The sequence below is a fragment of the Carex rostrata genome, chromosome 10 (assembly GCF_964058835.1).
Source record: "Carex rostrata chromosome 10, lpCarRost1.2, whole genome shotgun sequence".
Lineage (NCBI taxonomy): Eukaryota > Viridiplantae > Streptophyta > Magnoliopsida > Poales > Cyperaceae > Carex > Carex rostrata.
The window spans coordinates 4,774,133-4,793,437 of NC_135927.1; the positions used below are offsets into that span (position 1 = coordinate 4,774,133).

The 19,305-nt window shown below is 38.1% G+C and overlaps 1 protein-coding gene across 1 annotated transcript; it reads left to right on the forward strand.

Moving 5' to 3' along the window:
* The first annotated feature begins 14,555 nt into the window (after positions 1–14,555).
* On the forward strand, positions 14,556–18,261 carry LOC144560908 (uncharacterized). Its single transcript, XM_078310128.1, has 3 exons — positions 14,556–16,858; positions 16,983–17,279; positions 17,370–18,261. Exons 1-3 carry the CDS (start codon positions 14,556–14,558, stop codon positions 18,259–18,261), a joined length of 3,492 nt encoding a protein of 1,163 aa, XP_078166254.1.
* Positions 18,262–19,305: the final 1,044 nt, after the last annotated feature.

The window sequence follows — 19,305 nt, forward strand, 5'->3', positions numbered from 1 at the left end:
TAGTTGAAAACAACGGTTTTCAAACCAGCTTAATAAATAGTAAAAAATTCCAAAAAATGTAAAATTTGGTCTTCAAGCAAATTTTAATATAAATTGAACATCTAACAGTTTGGATTTGTTGTTTGAACATCAAATACTAAAATATGACCCTGTAAGCACCTCGGTCGAAGTGCTACCGGTAGCAATTTAGCCATACTATATATATATATATATATATATATATATACATATATATATAGGCTGTGGCTAATTTGCTGCCGGCAGCATTTCTGCCGGCGGTGCTGCCACTGTTTTTTCTATTTTTTGATGTTCAAACGACAAATGTAAACCGTTAGATGTTTAATCTATATTATAATCTACTTGGAGACCAAATTTTACATTTTTTGGAATTTTTTTACTATATATTAAGCTGGTTTGAAAACCGCTGATTTCAATGCTGCAGAAATTTACTGAAATCAGCGGTTTTCAAACCAGCTTAATATATAGTAAAAAAATTCCAAAAAATGTAAAATTTGGTCTCCAAGTAGATTATAATATAGATTAAACATCTAACGGTTTGGATTTGTTGTTTGGACATCACACGGCTAAATATAGCCCCGGCAGCACCTCTGCCGAAATGCTGCCAGCAGCAATTTAGACAGACCCTATATATATAAATAGATACAACAAGCATTTTCTATATATATTTAGCCATCACTCATTAAGTTACAACAAGTTACAACAAGCATTTTCTACATTTTCAAAGTCCAAATCGTCGATCCAAACCGTTATATGTGATCTCTACAATAAAACGTGCCTGGAGACCAAATTTTACATTTTTTAGAATTTTTTTACTGATTATTAAGATGGGTACAAAATTCAATGATTTGAATTTGACTAGTTTTTTTACTCATCTTAATAAATAGTAAAAAAATTTCAAAAAATGTAAAATTTGGTCTCTAGGCACATTTTATTGTAGAGATCACATCTAACGGTTTAGATCGACGATTTCAACTTTGAAAATATAGAAAATGCTTGTTGTAACTTGTTTTAACTCAAAAATTATTGTAACTTGATCCCTCCTCTATATATATATACATAAATATAGAAAATATAGAAAATTGTTTCTCATCACCACTACTAGAATTCACTCTTTTTTCATGCTCCCGAAAATGGCTATTTTCAACGGATTACCCTTGAAAAAAGCCCAAAAATCGCTATTTTCAAGCGCTACCCTTGAAAATACTACCGTTGATAATACCCTCCTTGCAAATAGTCAGTATTTCCAAGAGGACCGTTGGAAATACTCTTTTGTAACTTTTTTCAAGAGACTACCCTTGAAAAAAGGGCCGTTGGAAATACTTTCAAACTTGGCCACTGTCTACATTATTTTCAAGGGGAGCATCGTGGGGCCCACCAGATTATTTTCAAGGGGAGCATTGTGGAGCCCACCAGATTATTTTCAAGGGGAGCATTGTGGAGCCCACCAGATTATTTTCAAGGGGAGGGAACATGGGTCCCACTTGAACATTTCCAAGGGTGACACCCCTGGGACCCACTACAGTATTTTCAAGGGTAGTTTACGGGGGACCCACCCCAGCATATCCATGACCAGCAAATGTGGGCCCCACCTGGTCAGAAATTGGCGCTTTTATTTGAGTGGGTCCGTGCATTTTTTCCAGGATATACCCTTGGAATTACTAGACTCCTATTTTTGGTACCAGAACGCTTTCATTAGACAATCCTCCCGGTACCAACCCAGTATTCCTTTACAATACCCAATTCCCATTCAAACTGAGAACACATCTTACAAATCGATAGAAAACACATTGAGAAAAGAGATTGCAAAGCATTTAATAAGCATAATCATTAACATAGCATAATCAACACATTGTATCAAAATAAGGTGGAAAACCCTTTACAACACAGTATTGTGTGCTTGAACATTGCTAATATAAACAAAATATACACACTATGACCAAAATATTCACAAAAATTCACATAATACGCTACCCAAAATATACCCACTATACCATGAGTTAACAAAAATTCACATAATAAGTTACGCAAGACCCATTCACTTGCTGATATGCTAACTTGTAAATTCACAAAAATCTAAACCTTCTGACACACTATAAGGCATGGTTCAGTTTGAAGGTAAATTGGCCCACCATTCGTCACCCCTTGCAATTTCTCCATTTCCAAGTGGAGCTTGATTCAATAGTGCTTGAAACGAGTCTCTCTGATTTGGTTGCATTGGAAAAGAAAGACCCTATGTATTACCAATTACCACATATATAGAGACAGCATGTTATATTTATGAGGGATTTTGCATGTACACCCTCAAAATAATTAATTTTGCAATTTAAGCATTGGGATCATTAATTGTACCTGAAAAGTAGGCAAACTCCTAGTTACACCTTGCTCAGTTCCAGAAATGTTCGGTTGAGCCTAAGTTTAACAATGCACAATGCATAATGTTATTGTACCTTTATTACCAATGCTTTACTAGAAAACCACAACAGTGTCAGAATACGCCATATGATAATTGCAGAAATACCAAATGAGTTCATAGGTTAATGGTGGTACCCGAGTAGTAGGCAAATTCCCAATGACACCTTGCTCAATTCCAGAACTGTTAACTTGAGCCTATGTTTCACAATTCGAAAGGTTTAATGTTAGTATACATCCACAACAGTAGCAAATAAGCCTTACACAGCTTGCAACACTAATACATGAGTTGTAAATAATGCATATGATAGTTGCATAAATACAAAAATGAGTCCATAGGTTAATAGTGGTACCTGAATAGGAGGCAAATTGCCAAGTACACCTAGCTCATTTCCAGAACTGTTAGCTTGAGCCTAAGTTTCACAATTCGAAAGGTTTAATGTTAGTATACATCCACAACAAGGTTTATGTGTATTTGATTTTATTTTGAAGTAGAATTATGGAACTATAAGTTGTGTATCTGATTCAAATCTTATATAGACTTAGAGGTTTATGTAGTGTATTATGAAATATTCAATTTTAGCCCTAATTTATGACCCATAATGCACTAATCAAATGTAGTTCACATACCTGCAAAGTAGGTTTTGGTACACCACACATTGAGAATAATTGGCTGAAGTACCAGTCATAAGTTGCCATTTTTCTTTCCTTCTCAGCCTCCGCCTCATTTTGACGACGTTCACTCTGAGCTAAGAGCAATCCTACTTCTGCGCGAGAGAACATTGACTGCTCCCCATTTAGCACACCAGAAATAGAAGATGTGTGGTGCTGTTTGGCTCGGGTGGTTGCTGGTTGCACCTTGTTTTGAAGCATGCTTCCAAATCCTTGGACCCTACCATGTTTTGATCCACCAACAGCTGAGAGAAACATGGTGTTCTCGTCCATGTCAGAATTGGCCTGATCAGCCATCATGTCCCTCACCTTTTGCTATGAGTTGTTCCAAATTTGAAATAAGAGGGGGAAAAAAAATTAAATCATTACTCAATCAGCCCTGTGCTATAAATACTGTACATGTTGTACTTATACTGAAAATGACAGAGGCTAAAGTTTGCAAGGCTTAAAAAACAACATAAAGTGTTGAAGCTTGTCAGTACCAGTGGAGGTGCTGTGGCACTTAGTGGTTTGAATTTTTCAATAAATTGTATGTATGTAATAGGTAGAGTTGTAAGTAGATATATCTTTTTTACAGTTGGTAGCTACTACCCAGTCTTTCAAATAAAAAAATTGAATGCATTGCAATGTATGTAATGCAACTTACATAAACTGCCTGTGAATCTGTGTTGGTAAAATGTAAGGAATTGACATCCAAAGCAGGAATCTCCGTGCAACTCTCATCGGTAATTGACTCCATTGGCCCGTTACCATCAGTAAATTCGGTGTTGGCCTCCGCAGCCTTCATGGCAGCTTCGATTTGGGCCACAATCGGTGATTTGCCATTCACTTTAGAACAATGAAGATGGGCATAAAGTTGTACTTTTGACGGTTCTTTTCCTTTGCGCAATTTTGTCTCCACATGAAAAAATAATAAACAAGCAATAGTAAAGGTCACAACAGTTATCCAAAATCGAACTCACAAAAAAACAAAATAACTTAAAAGGCACAGAAAAGCAAAATAACTTATTATGTGAATTTTTGTTAACTCGTAGCACAGTGGGTATATTTTGGGTAACTCACCCATGTTCAAGTACCAGCCCAGTGTGATACTAGTTAAAAAAAACTCACATAATAAGTTGGTTTCCCATAATATATTAGAATGTTAGCAAGTCTTTCAAGTTCACACAACAACAGTCACAGACTCATAATATATGTTGAAATATCTAATGGCATTTTTTTTTCATGGTTCTATAGTCAAACATGAACAAATCCAATATATACAGTACATGCAAGATTTAACAAATCTTATTACAAGACCAATAGAAGGAATCACATATATTAGATATAATAAGAGTTAACTAAATCTATTTTCAGCACTACACATATTAAAACATATCAAAAAGAAACCCAAACCTTTAATTTCTACATAATCCAATCCATTTTAAAAAATCAGCAGCTGAACAGTACCAAAATTATCCAACTCAGGTTGGTATGCAATCAGATCTAAATATAAACAACCCAATTTGATCTTATGAACATCAGAGTAATCTGATTTCCTGTGCAATTTATTAAATGACCTTATTTCTGATTATACTAGAAAATATTCGCTAATTGCATAAGAGTTAACTAAATATTTTTTCAGCACTACACATATTAAAACATATCAAAAAGAAACCCAAACCTTTAATTTCTACATAATCCAATCCATTTTAAAAAATCAGCAGCTGAACAGTACCAAAATTACATAATAGTTTGTAGAGTTTACCAGCATTTGATGGTGCTGGTGTGCGCTTGCTGACCCACCGTGGTGTGCCGTGATATTACGTTGCTTGCGGTTTTCCTGGTTTTGTGTACTAATTTGTTTCCAATCTTCTGTGAAAAACAAATCACACAAACCATGCCAGTTGGGGTGGTCAAGGCACCAATGCGGAACCGTGGCCTTCCATAATTGTATGTTTGTACCATATCTTAATGTCCATGTAACCCTCGCCGTGTGAAGCTCCTCGGTAACCCTTTTGGTTGCTATGGCCTCCAAAACATCTCTACAATGATCGGGGTCTTCCCCTTCCTTGTACCTGAATTTTTTCTGCAAAAACACATATGCACTGCCTTAATAGTGATCATTGACCCTAAAATCGTGAAAAGTGCAACTGAACTTGAATGTCTTTCATACCGTTCAATTAAGTCACTGTGCATATTAACCCTAAATATTCAATTAACTTTTCATGACTTATCCAATCAATTTGTTTTGGGACGTCAAAGGCTAGGATTATAATCCATGATATACTGTAATTTAAAAAAAGGGTACCAAAAAGAGAAACTCGATATTATCCTTTGTCTTATCATCATAGGCATGGAAGCTTCTCAATGGTCCTGGCATATTCTGCAGAGCAAGCCTATTGATAACAACATGCATTAAAATGTTGCACTCAACCGATATGTAGGAAATATTTTGTACTCAGTTCTGTAGAAAATCTACATATTTTTGTACTCAAAAGGTATGAACCAGATAGGAAATTTTTTCAAAAGACATACAGTTCTGTAGTAGATTATACTGTGCCAAAAGCTTAAAATTTATAAATACACCATGAATAGTTTTAGATGAAAGGACAGGTTACCTAGTGATTGCTGTCTTAATTTGATTTGGATTGTCGTCGCATGTGAACTCGCGAGGCCCAACAGGCCAGATTATCGGGCGGTCTTCTAGTTTATCCGTTGATTTTCTCATAATTGAAGGACCTCGTCCCTTCTTCTTTGGGGGTTCCGGTGGTGCAATTTCACGGTCTGGACTAGCATTTGAACAGTCAAGGGCATCAGGTATGGCCTGTGAACTGCCCTTTCTCTTTGAAAATTTTCTGGAAGTTGCCCTTTTTAGACCAGTTTTTTTGGGGGGCATATTTGCTGTGTTAAAAACCAACATTAATGAGTTATATAAGGATATAAGTAAGCACTGGCTAAGATAATATATAAGCACAGAAATTGCCAATAATAATGCATTTTTCCAATGGGAGGTGCTATTTTAATGTTTACATAGAGCAGAAATGTTGGTCATCTTTTTGTATACATACATTCACATACTCGATTCTAATGTTTGACTTATGAATGAAATGAAATCTAAGGACATATGAGTTGCAGCAAAATATATATATATAATCTAATTGTTTATTTTTTTTTTTTGGAAATCAAATATCCTTAGGTTTCATTTCATATATAATATCACCAACGAGTCAACCTTCCTAGCTGTACGTAATTATTTATAGAGACAACCCAACACTTTACTGCTGACCCTAACTACTGACAAAATTATCTGGGATGCTTCCTCAATCACTCATTTCAAGAGGAAAAAAAAAAGAGACAAACAAATCAAAATAAGGAAAATGATATAACAGTTTCATGGAAGCTCATTAATAATAATTAGCCTAATTAGTTGCATCAATCATAGCCTAGGTTTTGAAATTTACAAACCCATAAGAAGCAGGTCAAATCCTTGGTATAAGCCTCACAAAATGGGAGAGGCAAAAATATGCAAAACCCTAGACTCAAATTAGGTTTCCTTCTCAAGTAAAGACTCGATAAATGAAAATTGGAGGGACATTACCAATTTAGTTCGAATTTGATGAAGTTTTGAAGGACTTCTTCCAATTTTCTCTCAAGCCGTCGCTGAGAAGTGCTACCGGATATACACAGCGGGGGTGAGATTTTTGTGCAACATGATTTATTGGGAGAGAGCGGTGTATTATAGGAGGGCGAAATTTTGGTGAAAAATGAGAGGGAAATTCTGGCGGCCATTGATCGTACTCCGGAGAGGGAAATTTTACTTTTTTTCGGAAGAGATTGGGGGGAAATGAAAATTGGGGCTAAGTTTCAGCTTTTGCGTCTTCTCTACATTGATCGTAGAATACACAGGGAGCTATTATGCGTATCGGATGCCTCATGGTGATCTGAGTCGTTGGGTCTCCGCAGTAATCCGCATTGATAACTTTAATATTCACGCGGATGACAGTTCAACGGTACAAGATCTTTAATGTTACATCCGGAGCTAGGATACAACTTAATAAGAGTGCATCTGGAGTTGAACTGCGAAATGTTTAGGGTTAATATAACAGATCAGCTTCTTCTTCGTGCAGTCTTATATCTGCATATAAACAGTGGACATTGTTTAGGATGAGCACTGCTTGTATTGAAAACTATTGTGTTAATTACTAGGTGACATAATTGACAGAGCAGTTTGTTCTTTGTTCAGTTTACTAAATACTCTGGAAGCTCTTGTGTTGTTATAGGATGAGAACTGTTCCCAGTTAAATAGGTGCTGTTAATAAAGCCCTTAATCTGTTTACAATATAGAATTGTGATATTAATTGATTAGGATGGTGAATTAAATTGTTTACAATATAGAATCTGTTTACAATACATAATTCTATAAATAATTTAGTATTTTATAAAATTGTTTATTTTAACTTATTAGAATGAGCATATGCTATTTATTACAAATAGTAAATTAATTAGTAATATTGTTTAGTGAATTAATTTAGACCATTATTGTATTATAATATTTTTTTAAGTGATATTAGATCTAATTAACGCAATTATGATTGAAATACATGCATGTTTATGAATTATTAAATGATTTAAGCAAAAAATTATATATCAAGACATGGTTGTTGCACAAATAGGATGTGTGCTTCTGTGTTGTACATAGCACATGAACTCTCGAAGTGTGACATAATGAAGACTGACAAGTTTACGAAGTCCGATGGTCGATCGGAACCGTTAAATGTGAAGCATACCATATTACAATTGTTGTATTGAAATTTCATGTCATATGGCGTTTATTTACTCATCGATCAAGCTCATGCAATATACATTCATCGTATGGTCACAATTTCTTCGCGTTGGATCGATGCTTCGACATATGACAACGAATTTTTTTTTTGTTGGTTACGTTCAATGTTTGACCTTGATCATGTAACAATTATTTTGAGATGATTTCATTACGGATCGACCGTCGATCGAGTACGTGAAAATGAACGGTCTGCAATTATTTGCTCAATCTTTAAAAAAAAATAACTTTCAATTTAAATGAAATTGACTATTTCAGACATTATCTGGTCACATTGTATGTAAAAATTTATAAAATGTATATTTGGAAATTTATTTCTATTAGTTGCTGTACAAAATTAATTTGAATTAATCAATCTCTGATGTGAACCGTCTAATATGAGATGAAGAGCTTGGATTATCAATGGAAGCGTCCATTAGATTGTGAGAGGGCTGGAGGAGAATTTCTCTGAGGTACCATTATATTTCTGTTTACATCGTAGCATCTTAAAATATGTTAATAATCGTGCCAATTATGATCTTATGGCCCTGATTTCACATGGCATATTGCGTTACCCCAGTCGATACAAAATATTTGGTAGGTGGACAGTAAATGCGATACAAGGGAGTGCTCTCTGTAAGCATTGGCACTTAGAAAATTTTTTGGAAAAAAACGCCCTTTCAAACGTTCTCCGCAGAGAATTCGTATCCTCTGAGATATCTCAAACTTTGCGTGACTTTATGGAAAATCCCAACCGTTTAAATACGTTATGCACGAATCTCAAAGCACACATAATTCTGATCCTGCATCACTCCCCGGACACGTCGGTCACGTAAAATTTGAGATATCTCAGAGGATACGCACTTCGCAGCAGAGGCACCCCTCCTTTTAACTCCGCGGCGATCAGTTCGAACCCCATTTCCCTAGCCTCTTCTTACACACTAAGGCGGCTCAATCGATCGCCAAACCCTCTCAACGAAAACAGTAAAAACCCTAGCCTCCTAGCCACACTGCGACGGCCTAATCGATCGGCAAGCCGCTGATATCGGACAAACTACGAAGCAAATCGACGGCGCGGAGGACTCCGGTACGAAGCAAACCGACGGCGCGGAGGAGTCCGGTACGAAGCAAACCGACGGTGCGGAGGACTCCGGTACGTGGATCACTTTTAGGTCACTATTTTATGTTGGTTTCGCTGTTAATTTTGTCACCTTCAACTGAATTAAGACCAATAATCAGGGTCTACCCAATAGGTCTTTAAATCGGGGATGCTGTATATTGATCGTGTATTAGATGAGAAGACACGGTTTAGATGAGAAGATTGGATGAGGCTACTCGGTTTAGCTGAGTCTACACAAATCAATGTGTGAGTAAATTAGACCATAGCGGTATGTGAGTAAATCAGATGAGAAGACACGGTTTAAAGGAGTATACACAAATTAGACCATAGCAGTATGTGAGTAAAATCATCTTAGGCAAAATCAATGTGTTTAGATGAGAAGACACGGTTTAAAAGCATCTTAGGAATAATCAATATGTTTTGAAAGCATCTTTGTTTTAGTTTTTTATAATTATTGCTGAAATGGTGTTAATTGGTACAGAAAACATGGCCAAGGACGATGATGCCTCCAAGTACAGGGTCGTAACTCGCCGTACATCTGCGAGACTCAATCGTGACTATAAGGCAACGATGGAGACTGAGGAATCCGAGGTTCCGGTTGTAACTCAGTCAGTAGAGCCACAAACGATGGAGACTGAGGAATCTGATCCCCCGATTGTACCAGCCTTAGTTGTGAAAGCGCCAAGTCCTAGGAGATCTCCGAGGTTCAATCCACCCGAGAAGGACAATACATCCGCAAAAGCGACAAGTCCAAAGATATTTTTTGGACCAAATCCATCCTGGGCAAAGGGTAAACCGGGATTGAAGAAGAAAATCAACCCCACAAAACCACATGCAGGTACTGCCCTTTTTGTCAAACTGTGTTTTTCTTTTATCACTGTGCTATGAAATTATTTGGTTGGATTGAACTCAAGGGTCCCAATTACTGTGTGTACTGTGAACAATACATACAAATAATCATGGGTGCATTTGTTGAGATTTAGTTGAGAGAAAATTACATGGTTAGCACATTTGTGCATTTAGAAAATTACATGGTTAGTAAATTAGTGCATTTGTTCATATGCTACACTATATATTTTAGAGAAATTTGGACATATACCCATCATAACTTCATCAATTTGATATTTCCCCATCAAAACCTTAAAATTAGTTATTTCCCCATCTAAATTCATCAATATTATTAATATACCCATTCGTCAATTAATCCATTAAAAATACTAATTATTATTAGTAAAAATAAATAAAATTACAATTCTACCCTCCATTTCATCTCCTTCAACTCAGGGAATAAAGATATGCTTCTCTAGTTAATTTTGCATCTGTTCTTTCATCTTCTTCATTTCGCTAATAAGTTCTCATTCTCCTCTCATAAGATTTTTATTCTTTTATGGGTCTCATCTATTGCCTCTTCTATAGAAAGTTTAGTGATTTCGTTTTTTTTTTTTTTTTTAACTGGACTTCTTGTAAAGAGAAAGTCAACTTCTCCATGTCCATCTTCACCTCCTCTTCACACTCTTTCCATTTTTGTTTCACCTTCTTCAGTTCCACATTTCTATAAAATTAAGAATAGAGGAAATGTGGAGAAGGTGAAACAGAGATAGAGTGTGAAGATGGACATGGAGAAGTCGAGTTTCTATTTACAAGAAGTCCAGAAACCAAAAATGAAATTACTAAACTTTTGAGGGAATGAAAGCTTTTATCTGAGGAGAATGACAAATTTGTGGGAGAAATGAAGAAGACGAAAAAAACCACAAAATCATTTTTTGAATCTGTAAACTGAAGAATAGATATATAATCAACTAGAGAGAAGAAGCATATTTTTTATTTTCTGAGTTGGAGGAGATGAAAAGGAGGGCAGAATTGTAATTTTATATAATTTTATTAATAAATATCAGTGTTTGTACTGGATTAATCAACAAATGGGTATATTAATAATATAAATGAATTTAGATGGGGAAATAACTAATTTTAAGATTTTGATGGGGAAATATCTAATTGATGAAGTTATGATGGGTATATATCCATATGTTTAATTGTAAGGATGTTATCAGGAATTTAGAAAATAACAATAATCAAAATAACTGTGTGTTTAATTATTGTTAATTTTCGCAGAAAACAAGGGAGGTGCAGATGAATCAGAATCAGAACCTGCTCAGGCAACGGGTCCGGCCCGACCAGATGTATCAGTGCCTCCTCAGTCAACGGGTCCGACCCAACCGGAGGCATCAGTGTCGGCTTCGTCAGAGGAATCAGAGCTGGCTCTGTCAGAGGCATCAGAGCCGGCTCAATCAGATGAATACTTCTCCTTGACATCAGTCCCGGCTCCCTCACCGTCTCGGTCGCTGTCTTCGTCTGACACCAACCAAGCTGAGCAGTCCACTTATAGGCCACCTGTGGAACCTATGGATAGTACACAGAAACCATGGGATCGGTGGCCGCCTGAGGGCCAGAAGGAGGCTGCGAACCAGTATTCAGATCCCTCAGAAGATGAATCTGACGATGGTCAGTCGAGCGGGTCAAAGATATTATTGGATGATGATGGTGGTAGGAGGATGCACAACCATCTGCCCCTCAGGTGTTATCCCGAAGCTATTGCAGCATGCGGGAAAGATCTTGAAGAGTCTACAGCTAAAGAGACAACTGGCAAGCGAAAAAGAAAGAGAAAGACGGACAAATCTGGTCCGAGGAATGGGCGGGGTCTTGCGAAGCCTCGTGATCCAGCCCGTCTGGAAGACAGACCAGAGCTCATAGTGGTTGGTGACTGTGAGTTCACAACTAAGCCCCTCTGCACAAAAGTCATAACAACGATTCGGATCCTGACTTTGGAGAACCTACCAGGACCTTGCAGGTCATACCGGTGGTTTCCAAGTAAAACGAGGTTGAATATCCTACAACAGTTCCTACAGAGGTATCGATGGGGTGAAGGTGAAAGAATTCTGCGTTGTCTCGATGTTTTTGAGAATATAGCGGCGGTCGCTTACGCTTCCCATTTGGCAGAGGACAGAGCTTCGTACACGAAGAAACACGGGGAAGATAAGGCGAAATGGAAAGATTTCCCTCCTAAATGGTGCAAAAATGTAGAAGCCTGGAAGGGGTTGTGTGACATTTGGTCCACTGCCAAATTTGCAAGTCAATCGTTGACCAACAGTGACAACAAAAAGAAGCAAAAACATCCGATCCACCACGTGACTGGTTCTAGGAGTATGTATCGACACAAGCAAGCCATGGTATTGATTTACTACATTAACTTGAATTAAATTACAAATGTATTTATTTTATTAACATCATCTACATTTTTGTCCAATCTGCAGTGCAAAGAGAAGGGGGGTGCACCAGTGGAGTTGAAGGAGGTTTTCGATTTAACTCACATGATAAAAACACCGGAAGGGCCAAAGAAATACGTGAACGCTAGCGCTGAAAAGGCAGCGGTGAGTGCCTCTTAATCCACCTGGAGATAACGTGCACTCTGGTTTCTTTCTTCCTTTTAAGGGTGTTTTAAGGGTTCTCAATTTCATATACCTTTCATATATGAGTTAGAGGATAAATAGTGAAAACAATATATATACATTGTTTTAATGATTTGATGTATATGAGAGGTCTAACATTGAAGAAAGCAAATTTGCAAATCAACTGTTGTGTTTGTTAGTCCAAAGATTTTCAATCACTGACAGTTATTTCTAACAAATACAGAAAACCTATTCTGCCCTTAAGGAGAAGTATTCGGGGAGGCTTTCTGATGAGGAAATATGGGAGCTAGCTGTGAACGGAGAGGACAAGCGAGGGAGGTTATTTGGATTTGGCAACAAATCAAGGACAAGCAAAGCCACCCGCGTCTTGGAGACATTGGAGGCAGACATGTCTACTCCAACCAAGAGCACTGCCACTTCTGCCAGTGATGCAGATAAAAAATTCTCAAAGGAGGAGGTGACAGAATTATTAGAAGCTGAACGTGCCAAATTTGCTGCTGAACGTGCCAAGATTGTTGCTGACATAGTTGCCCAAGATGAGCGGCACAGATGTGAAATGCGTGATGTTCAAAGATACAATGAGTACACGCAGGACTGTTTTAACAAGCTCTTCAAGGCTCACGGCAGTCGACCTCCACGTCCACCTCCAATGTACAAGGTAAGCAACTAAACAACATAAAATAATTTATGCGTATGATACTTATATGAATAATTTCCAACCCCGAGTCTTTGTTTGCTCTTTGATTGGGCAGGGTCCGTCAAAAAAAGGCAACGGTGGTGAGGGCAACAGCGGTGGACAGACGGATGATGGGGCATCGAAGAGCTTTTGAAGGGGCAGAGCACACCAATCGACGCATGGTGTTGGATTATATATGTGATGATTGTAATAATCGTAGGACTGAACAGTATTTTGAAATGTTATTGTAATGATGTTTTAAAATGTTTCGGTTGAAACTGGTAATTGTAGGATGTGTATGAACTGTTTAATACTGGTAAGGCAAACATGCAACTGTGATGTGTAGGATGTGTATGAACTGTGATGTGTAGCAGTCGACTTGTTAATGCTTTAACTCAGGTTCGTTAGCTAAAGGATGTGCAGGATGTGATCTTGTTAATGTTTTAAAATGCTATGGTTGAAACTGATAATTGTAGGATGTGTATGATGTGTTTAATTTATGCATGTTGTGCTTTGTCAATGTAGTGTACTTTGATTTCTAAGGATATGTACATGTGTACAAAGTATGCATGCTGTGCTTTGTGCATTGAAGGCATAGGGCTTTGGGTAGTGGATTAATCATGGAAATTGTTGGTGTGTAATAAATCAAAATTTATGCGTACAATGGGTACGCAAACAACAATATATATTTTATCCAACAATTATATGGCCCTATTTCCGTTGGAATACCGAGGGAAATAAGTGCAACTATCTATCAGAACCTTCTCGCCTATCTATTGCAACTATCTGCTGTCCATTCTCTCTTTGTGTGAAAACCTTGTCGCCGTTCTCAGCTTGCGATTGAAAACCCATCGCCTCTAACCCTATTTAGGTCGCCGTTCTGTGAGACCTGATAAACCCCATCGCCATTTCTCTCTTCAGGAGAACTTTCGATCACCCTGTCCCACCATCTTACCTTCTGTTGTGGTCTCATCCTCTTTGGTTACTGCATTTAGGTAGGTAACACTCACTCTATCTCCACTCTCAATAATATCAAGAGAAAAAAAGAGGAAATAAGGAAACAAATCTGTTTTTCTAGGACTAGAAAATAACCATTTGTGACTTTTTCCACTGTGACAGTAACTTGAATTTTTCCACTGTGACAGTAAGTTACAATCCATGCACCAGTGAGCCATTTTAATGAATCAAACAACATAAAGTACTCATTTTAGAATACCATAACAGTATCAATGGTGAAACTACTCACTGTTTTGTGAAGAATGAAAACTTCAACCCAAGTAAAATATATACCCACTGTCATGTGAATCAAACGCCAAGCCTTCATGTCACTCTCTATGTTATTGTACAGTTATTTAATGAACTTGAATTAATTTGTCAAGGTTACATCGAATGGCCACTGATAGGGGATGGATGTACAATGGCCGATCAAATACGGGAGGAACTCTTCAACCCGAATTCATGGCAGGTGTTGACGAATTCATCGCTTCTGCTTTGACCCATCCTTCTGTTGTGAGTGTTGATGCAAGTGGAAATAAATGTATCCCGTGTCCATGTGAAAGATGTGACAATCTATACAACAAGGATATAGAAACCGTTCAACTGCATCTTTATCAACATGGCTTTTGCAGTGTATATGCTGTTTGGTACAAACACGGGGAGCCACATCCGAATTCAGCTAACAACCAACCTCAAAGTCCACCACCATCGAATAATGCCGCTGATCGAATGAGTGACATGGTGAGGGATGCCGCTGGTCAAGAATTCAATTGGAATGAGGAGGAACCGGCTGGAGCGGCTAAGCAATTCTTCGACATGATGGCAGCATCAAAGAAACCACTATGGAAGTTTAACGCAACGGGTGAAATGAAATGCGAAAAACACACCGTATTGTCGGTTGTGTCACGTACCATGGCTGTCAAGTCTAAACACCAAATGAGCCAAAAGGCATTTAATGATGTGTTAGAAGTTATGAAGGAAACGCTTCCGCCGGGTGAAGAAATGCCCGAAAATTGGTACCAAGCGAGGCGTTTGGCTGATGGATTGGGCATGGAGGCTCAAAAAATAGATGTATGTCCCAACTTTTGCATGCTATATTACAGTGAGGATAACAAGAAGAAGACACGGTGTGATGTATGTCTTGAACCAAGGTATAAGCCTCCCGGACCTAATAAAAAGGCTATGCCCGTTGCACAAAAGCAAGTTCGCTATCTACCTATCACACCACGAATGCAAAGGATGTACATGACTGCATCATCTGCGAAGAATATGAGATGGCACAAGGAAGGTGTGCGTCATAAAGCACCGATGATGGAGCACCCGGCGGATGCCGAGGCTTGGAAGCATTTTGCTGAAAAACATCCCACCTTCGCAGATGAGGTTAGAAATGTTTGGTTGGGGCTCACAACGGATGGATTCATGCCGTTCAACTCGAGTGCAGCTCCATATTCGTGTTGGCCGGTATTTGTTTTTCCGTATAACCTACCACCTGGGATGATAATGAAAGAGGAGAGCATGTTTCTCGCGCTACTCATTCCGGGACCAAAGCATCCAGGCCGGGATATTGATATATGTCTCGAACCTTTAATCGACGAATTGAACCGTTTGTGGTTAACTGGAGCACATACATGGGATGGGTATAAAAAAGAGAATTTTCAAATGCATGCACAACTACTTTGGACGGTGAGTGATTACCCGGCTTATGAGATGCTATGTGGTTGGGGTACAAAAGGCCGGTTGGGGTGTTTTTATTGCATGGAGAAGACAAAAGCTTTTCAACTTCAGTATGGTGGAAAAGCAACTTGGTTCGATGGTACAAGGTGCATGTTACCTCGGGATCACCCATTCCGTCGAGATAAGAAGAATTTCATAAAAGGTAGAGTCGAGAATGATCCGCCACCACCGAGATTGACAGGAGAGCAGCTGCTCGACATAGTGAGTTTGATCCCGCCTATTAAATGGGGTAAAGATGCACCATTATTTCAGATTGAGGGTTATGGTGTTACCCACCATTGGCAAAAGAAGAGTATCTTTTGGAGTTTACCCTATTGGAAAGACAATTTGTTGCAACACAATTTGGATATGATGCATTTGGAGAAGAATTTCACTGAAAACTTGCTATACACGCTTTTAAGCATAGGTGGCAGAACAAAGGATAATGAAAAAGCAAGGAAAGATTTGGCTATATATTGTGATCGTCCCACCCAGCACCTAATCCCGGTGGATGGCCACCCGGGAAAGATGCATAAACCAAAGGCCCCCTTCGCACTCTCTCCATCTGATAAGGTGATTGTTTTAAAATGGCTCAAGGATGTAGTAAGATTTCCAGATGGCTACGCATCCAATTGGTCAAGGTTGGTTAATCTAAACACTAACACCTTTGTTGGACTTAAAAGTCATGATCTACACGTGTTCATGGAGCGCCTCCTCCCCGTCGCATTTCGAGACTTTGTCCCGGATGCTGTATGGGATGTTTTATGTGAGATTTCAGCCTTCTTTCGAGAGATTTGTGCGAAGGAAATTGATCCAAACCGTCTTGCAACATTAGAAGATGATTTCATTGTCACAATGTGCAAGGCCGAAAAAATTTTCCCACCGGGTTTCTTCAATTCCATGGAGCATCTTGCGTTGCATGTAGCATACGAGGCTAGAATGGGTGGGCCAGTATTGGCCCGTTGGATGTTTGCATGTGAAAGGTTCGTGTGGTTTGTAATTTCTTCTTATTTTACATAAATGAACACTAAACTTACCTATAGCTTCTATTTCTAAACCATAATAGTTTATCAAGGCGCTAACACTAAACAATTGTTGCATTTACAGGCGTAACAAAGAACAACGGATGAGAGTCACAAACAAGGCACGGGTTGAGGGCTCGATCGTAGAGGCTACAATTGCCAAAGAAATTGGTACATTTTCCAAAGACTACTTTGCAGTAAATTCTAACATTGGCCAAGGAGTTGAAACAAGTAGACGTTTGGCGGGACAACTTTCGATATTCGATACTCCGACCCGTTGCATTGGCAGGAAAAGACGAAGGCCTCTCTCTGAAACAGATTTTGATGCGGCACACGCTTATGTCATCCTCAATTGTCCGGAGATCTGTGAGAAGTACATGGGGTACAATCTTATAGATTTGTTTTTGATGATTTGAAAATTCTATTCTAAAACATATCAAAATCTAATATATTGACATATTATAATACGCAGAGAGTTTGATACATGCATGCTTAACACCGGAGTAGCCACAAGCTCGGTAGATCTCCCAAAAATTCGTCAAGAGGGCTTTGCAACTTGGTTACGTAAAAAGGTAATAAATTCTCGTGAGGAAGGCGATTACTACATACGAATGGCGGGAATGAAGCCGAGCAAAGAAGCTTACTTCTATGAAGGTTGTGAAGTCAACGGGTATCGATTTCACACACAAAAGTATGGGCAAACCATGTCAACTAAAAGTAGCGGGGTTTGCATTAAAGGAGAGTGGGATGCAAACAACACACAAATCGATTACTATGGAATTCTCCAAGATGTCATTGAGCTACAATATGATGCCCACACGGTAATTCTCTTTAGGTGTGATTGGTTTGACATAATAAACGGTGTCAAGGTGGACCGCAAACATGGTATTGTTGAGGTTAAGCATACTTCTCGTCTTACAAATTACGAGCCGTTTGTGTTAGCGGCTCAAGCAACACAAGTATACTACCTACCTTATCCATCGCAAAAGGCCGAAAGACGCCAATGGTGGGTGGCAATGAAAACAAGCCCCAAGTCAAGGTTTCGTTCCGAAGGAGATGATACAAACATTGAATTTTACCAGGAGGAAAGACCGGATAATCCAATTGAACCAACAATTGGGGAAGACATTGATTGGGATGGTATGATCATTCGAGAAAACGAGTTGGAGCTAGTGATAGATACGACGACCCTTCCGTCGGCAACATCAAATGAACCGCCGAGTTTGGCGAGGGACGAAAACAACATAGATGAGGATGAGAATGATGATGACATGGAGCAAAATGACGACATAGAGCACGATGATGGCATGGAGCAAGATGATGAAGTTGACCTAAACTCCGATGATCCCGATGAAGACTACTAATTGGTAAATCAACACACATATGTTTTATATTTTTCATTTCACATTACTTTACACTTTATTAATCCGGTGTGCTTCATTTTCATCGAAGCCTTTTCTAACCTTGTTCTCTTATTTTTTGTTTGTAACAGGTACATGTTGTCATTTGTCAAAGGGAGATATCATGTTTGTCAAAAAAAATTGTATCTAAATTATATATGTTTGCACTAACAAAGACCTAATTAACATTTATGTTTTCAATCAAATGTTTCCTTCTATACAACTCAATTAAATAATGCTTGCTATTGTAATTTAATTTGGATAAACAATCAAAGGGGCATCTCAAATAAACAGAAACTTTTCTGTCTCCAGGAACTAAATTTTTCCAACGATGCTCTCATGGAAAACAAAATATGATATTATTATTCTGTTATTTAGTAATATTTTTATATAATTTAGCATTATTAATTGAAATTGTGGGTATTTATTGTACTAGTCTTATTGTTGTCATTTTTTTGTTTTCATTATTCAAAGGGGCATCTCAAATAAACAAAAACGTTTCTGTCTTCAGGAGCTAAATTTTTTCAACGGTAGCCTCATGGAAATATTATGTCTAACTATAAAATAATATAAACTGAATCAATAAAACATTTCCAAGGGTGTGCTCCAGCATTTTCATGGGCCTCAGCATAAAATAATATAAACTGAATCAACAAAGTATTTTCAAGGGTATTGTGCTCTAGCATTTCCATGAGCCTCACTATAAAATAATATAAACAAACTTACCAAAACATTTTCAAGGGTAGTCCCTTGAAAATAATATGGGCTCTCAATAAAATATAATATTCGTTCTGTTTAGTGGGTCATGGGTCATGCAAAAGTATTTCCAAGGGTGGATAGCAAACATTTTCAAGGGTTGGCATCAGGGATTTCCATGCGCTACTATTTTCAAGGGACTACCCTTGAAAATGGTTAGATGTGTCAGCAAACCCGATTTTATTTCCAAGGGCCCTTCCTACCCTTGAAAATACAGATGCTACCCTTGAAAAAAGCGAAAATTCTAGTAGT

Excerpts from the sequence above, each read along its gene's own strand:
- LOC144560908 (XM_078310128.1), top strand. The coding sequence starts at position 14,556 with ATGGCCACTGATAGGGGATGGATGTACAATGGCCGATCAAATACGGGA. Across the intron at positions 16,859-16,982 it reads TGGATGTTTGCATGTGAAAG|GCGTAACAAAGAACAACGGA; the intron begins GTTCGTGTGGTT and ends TTGCATTTACAG. Across the intron at positions 17,280-17,369 it reads ATCTGTGAGAAGTACATGGG|AGAGTTTGATACATGCATGC; the intron begins GTACAATCTTAT and ends TATAATACGCAG.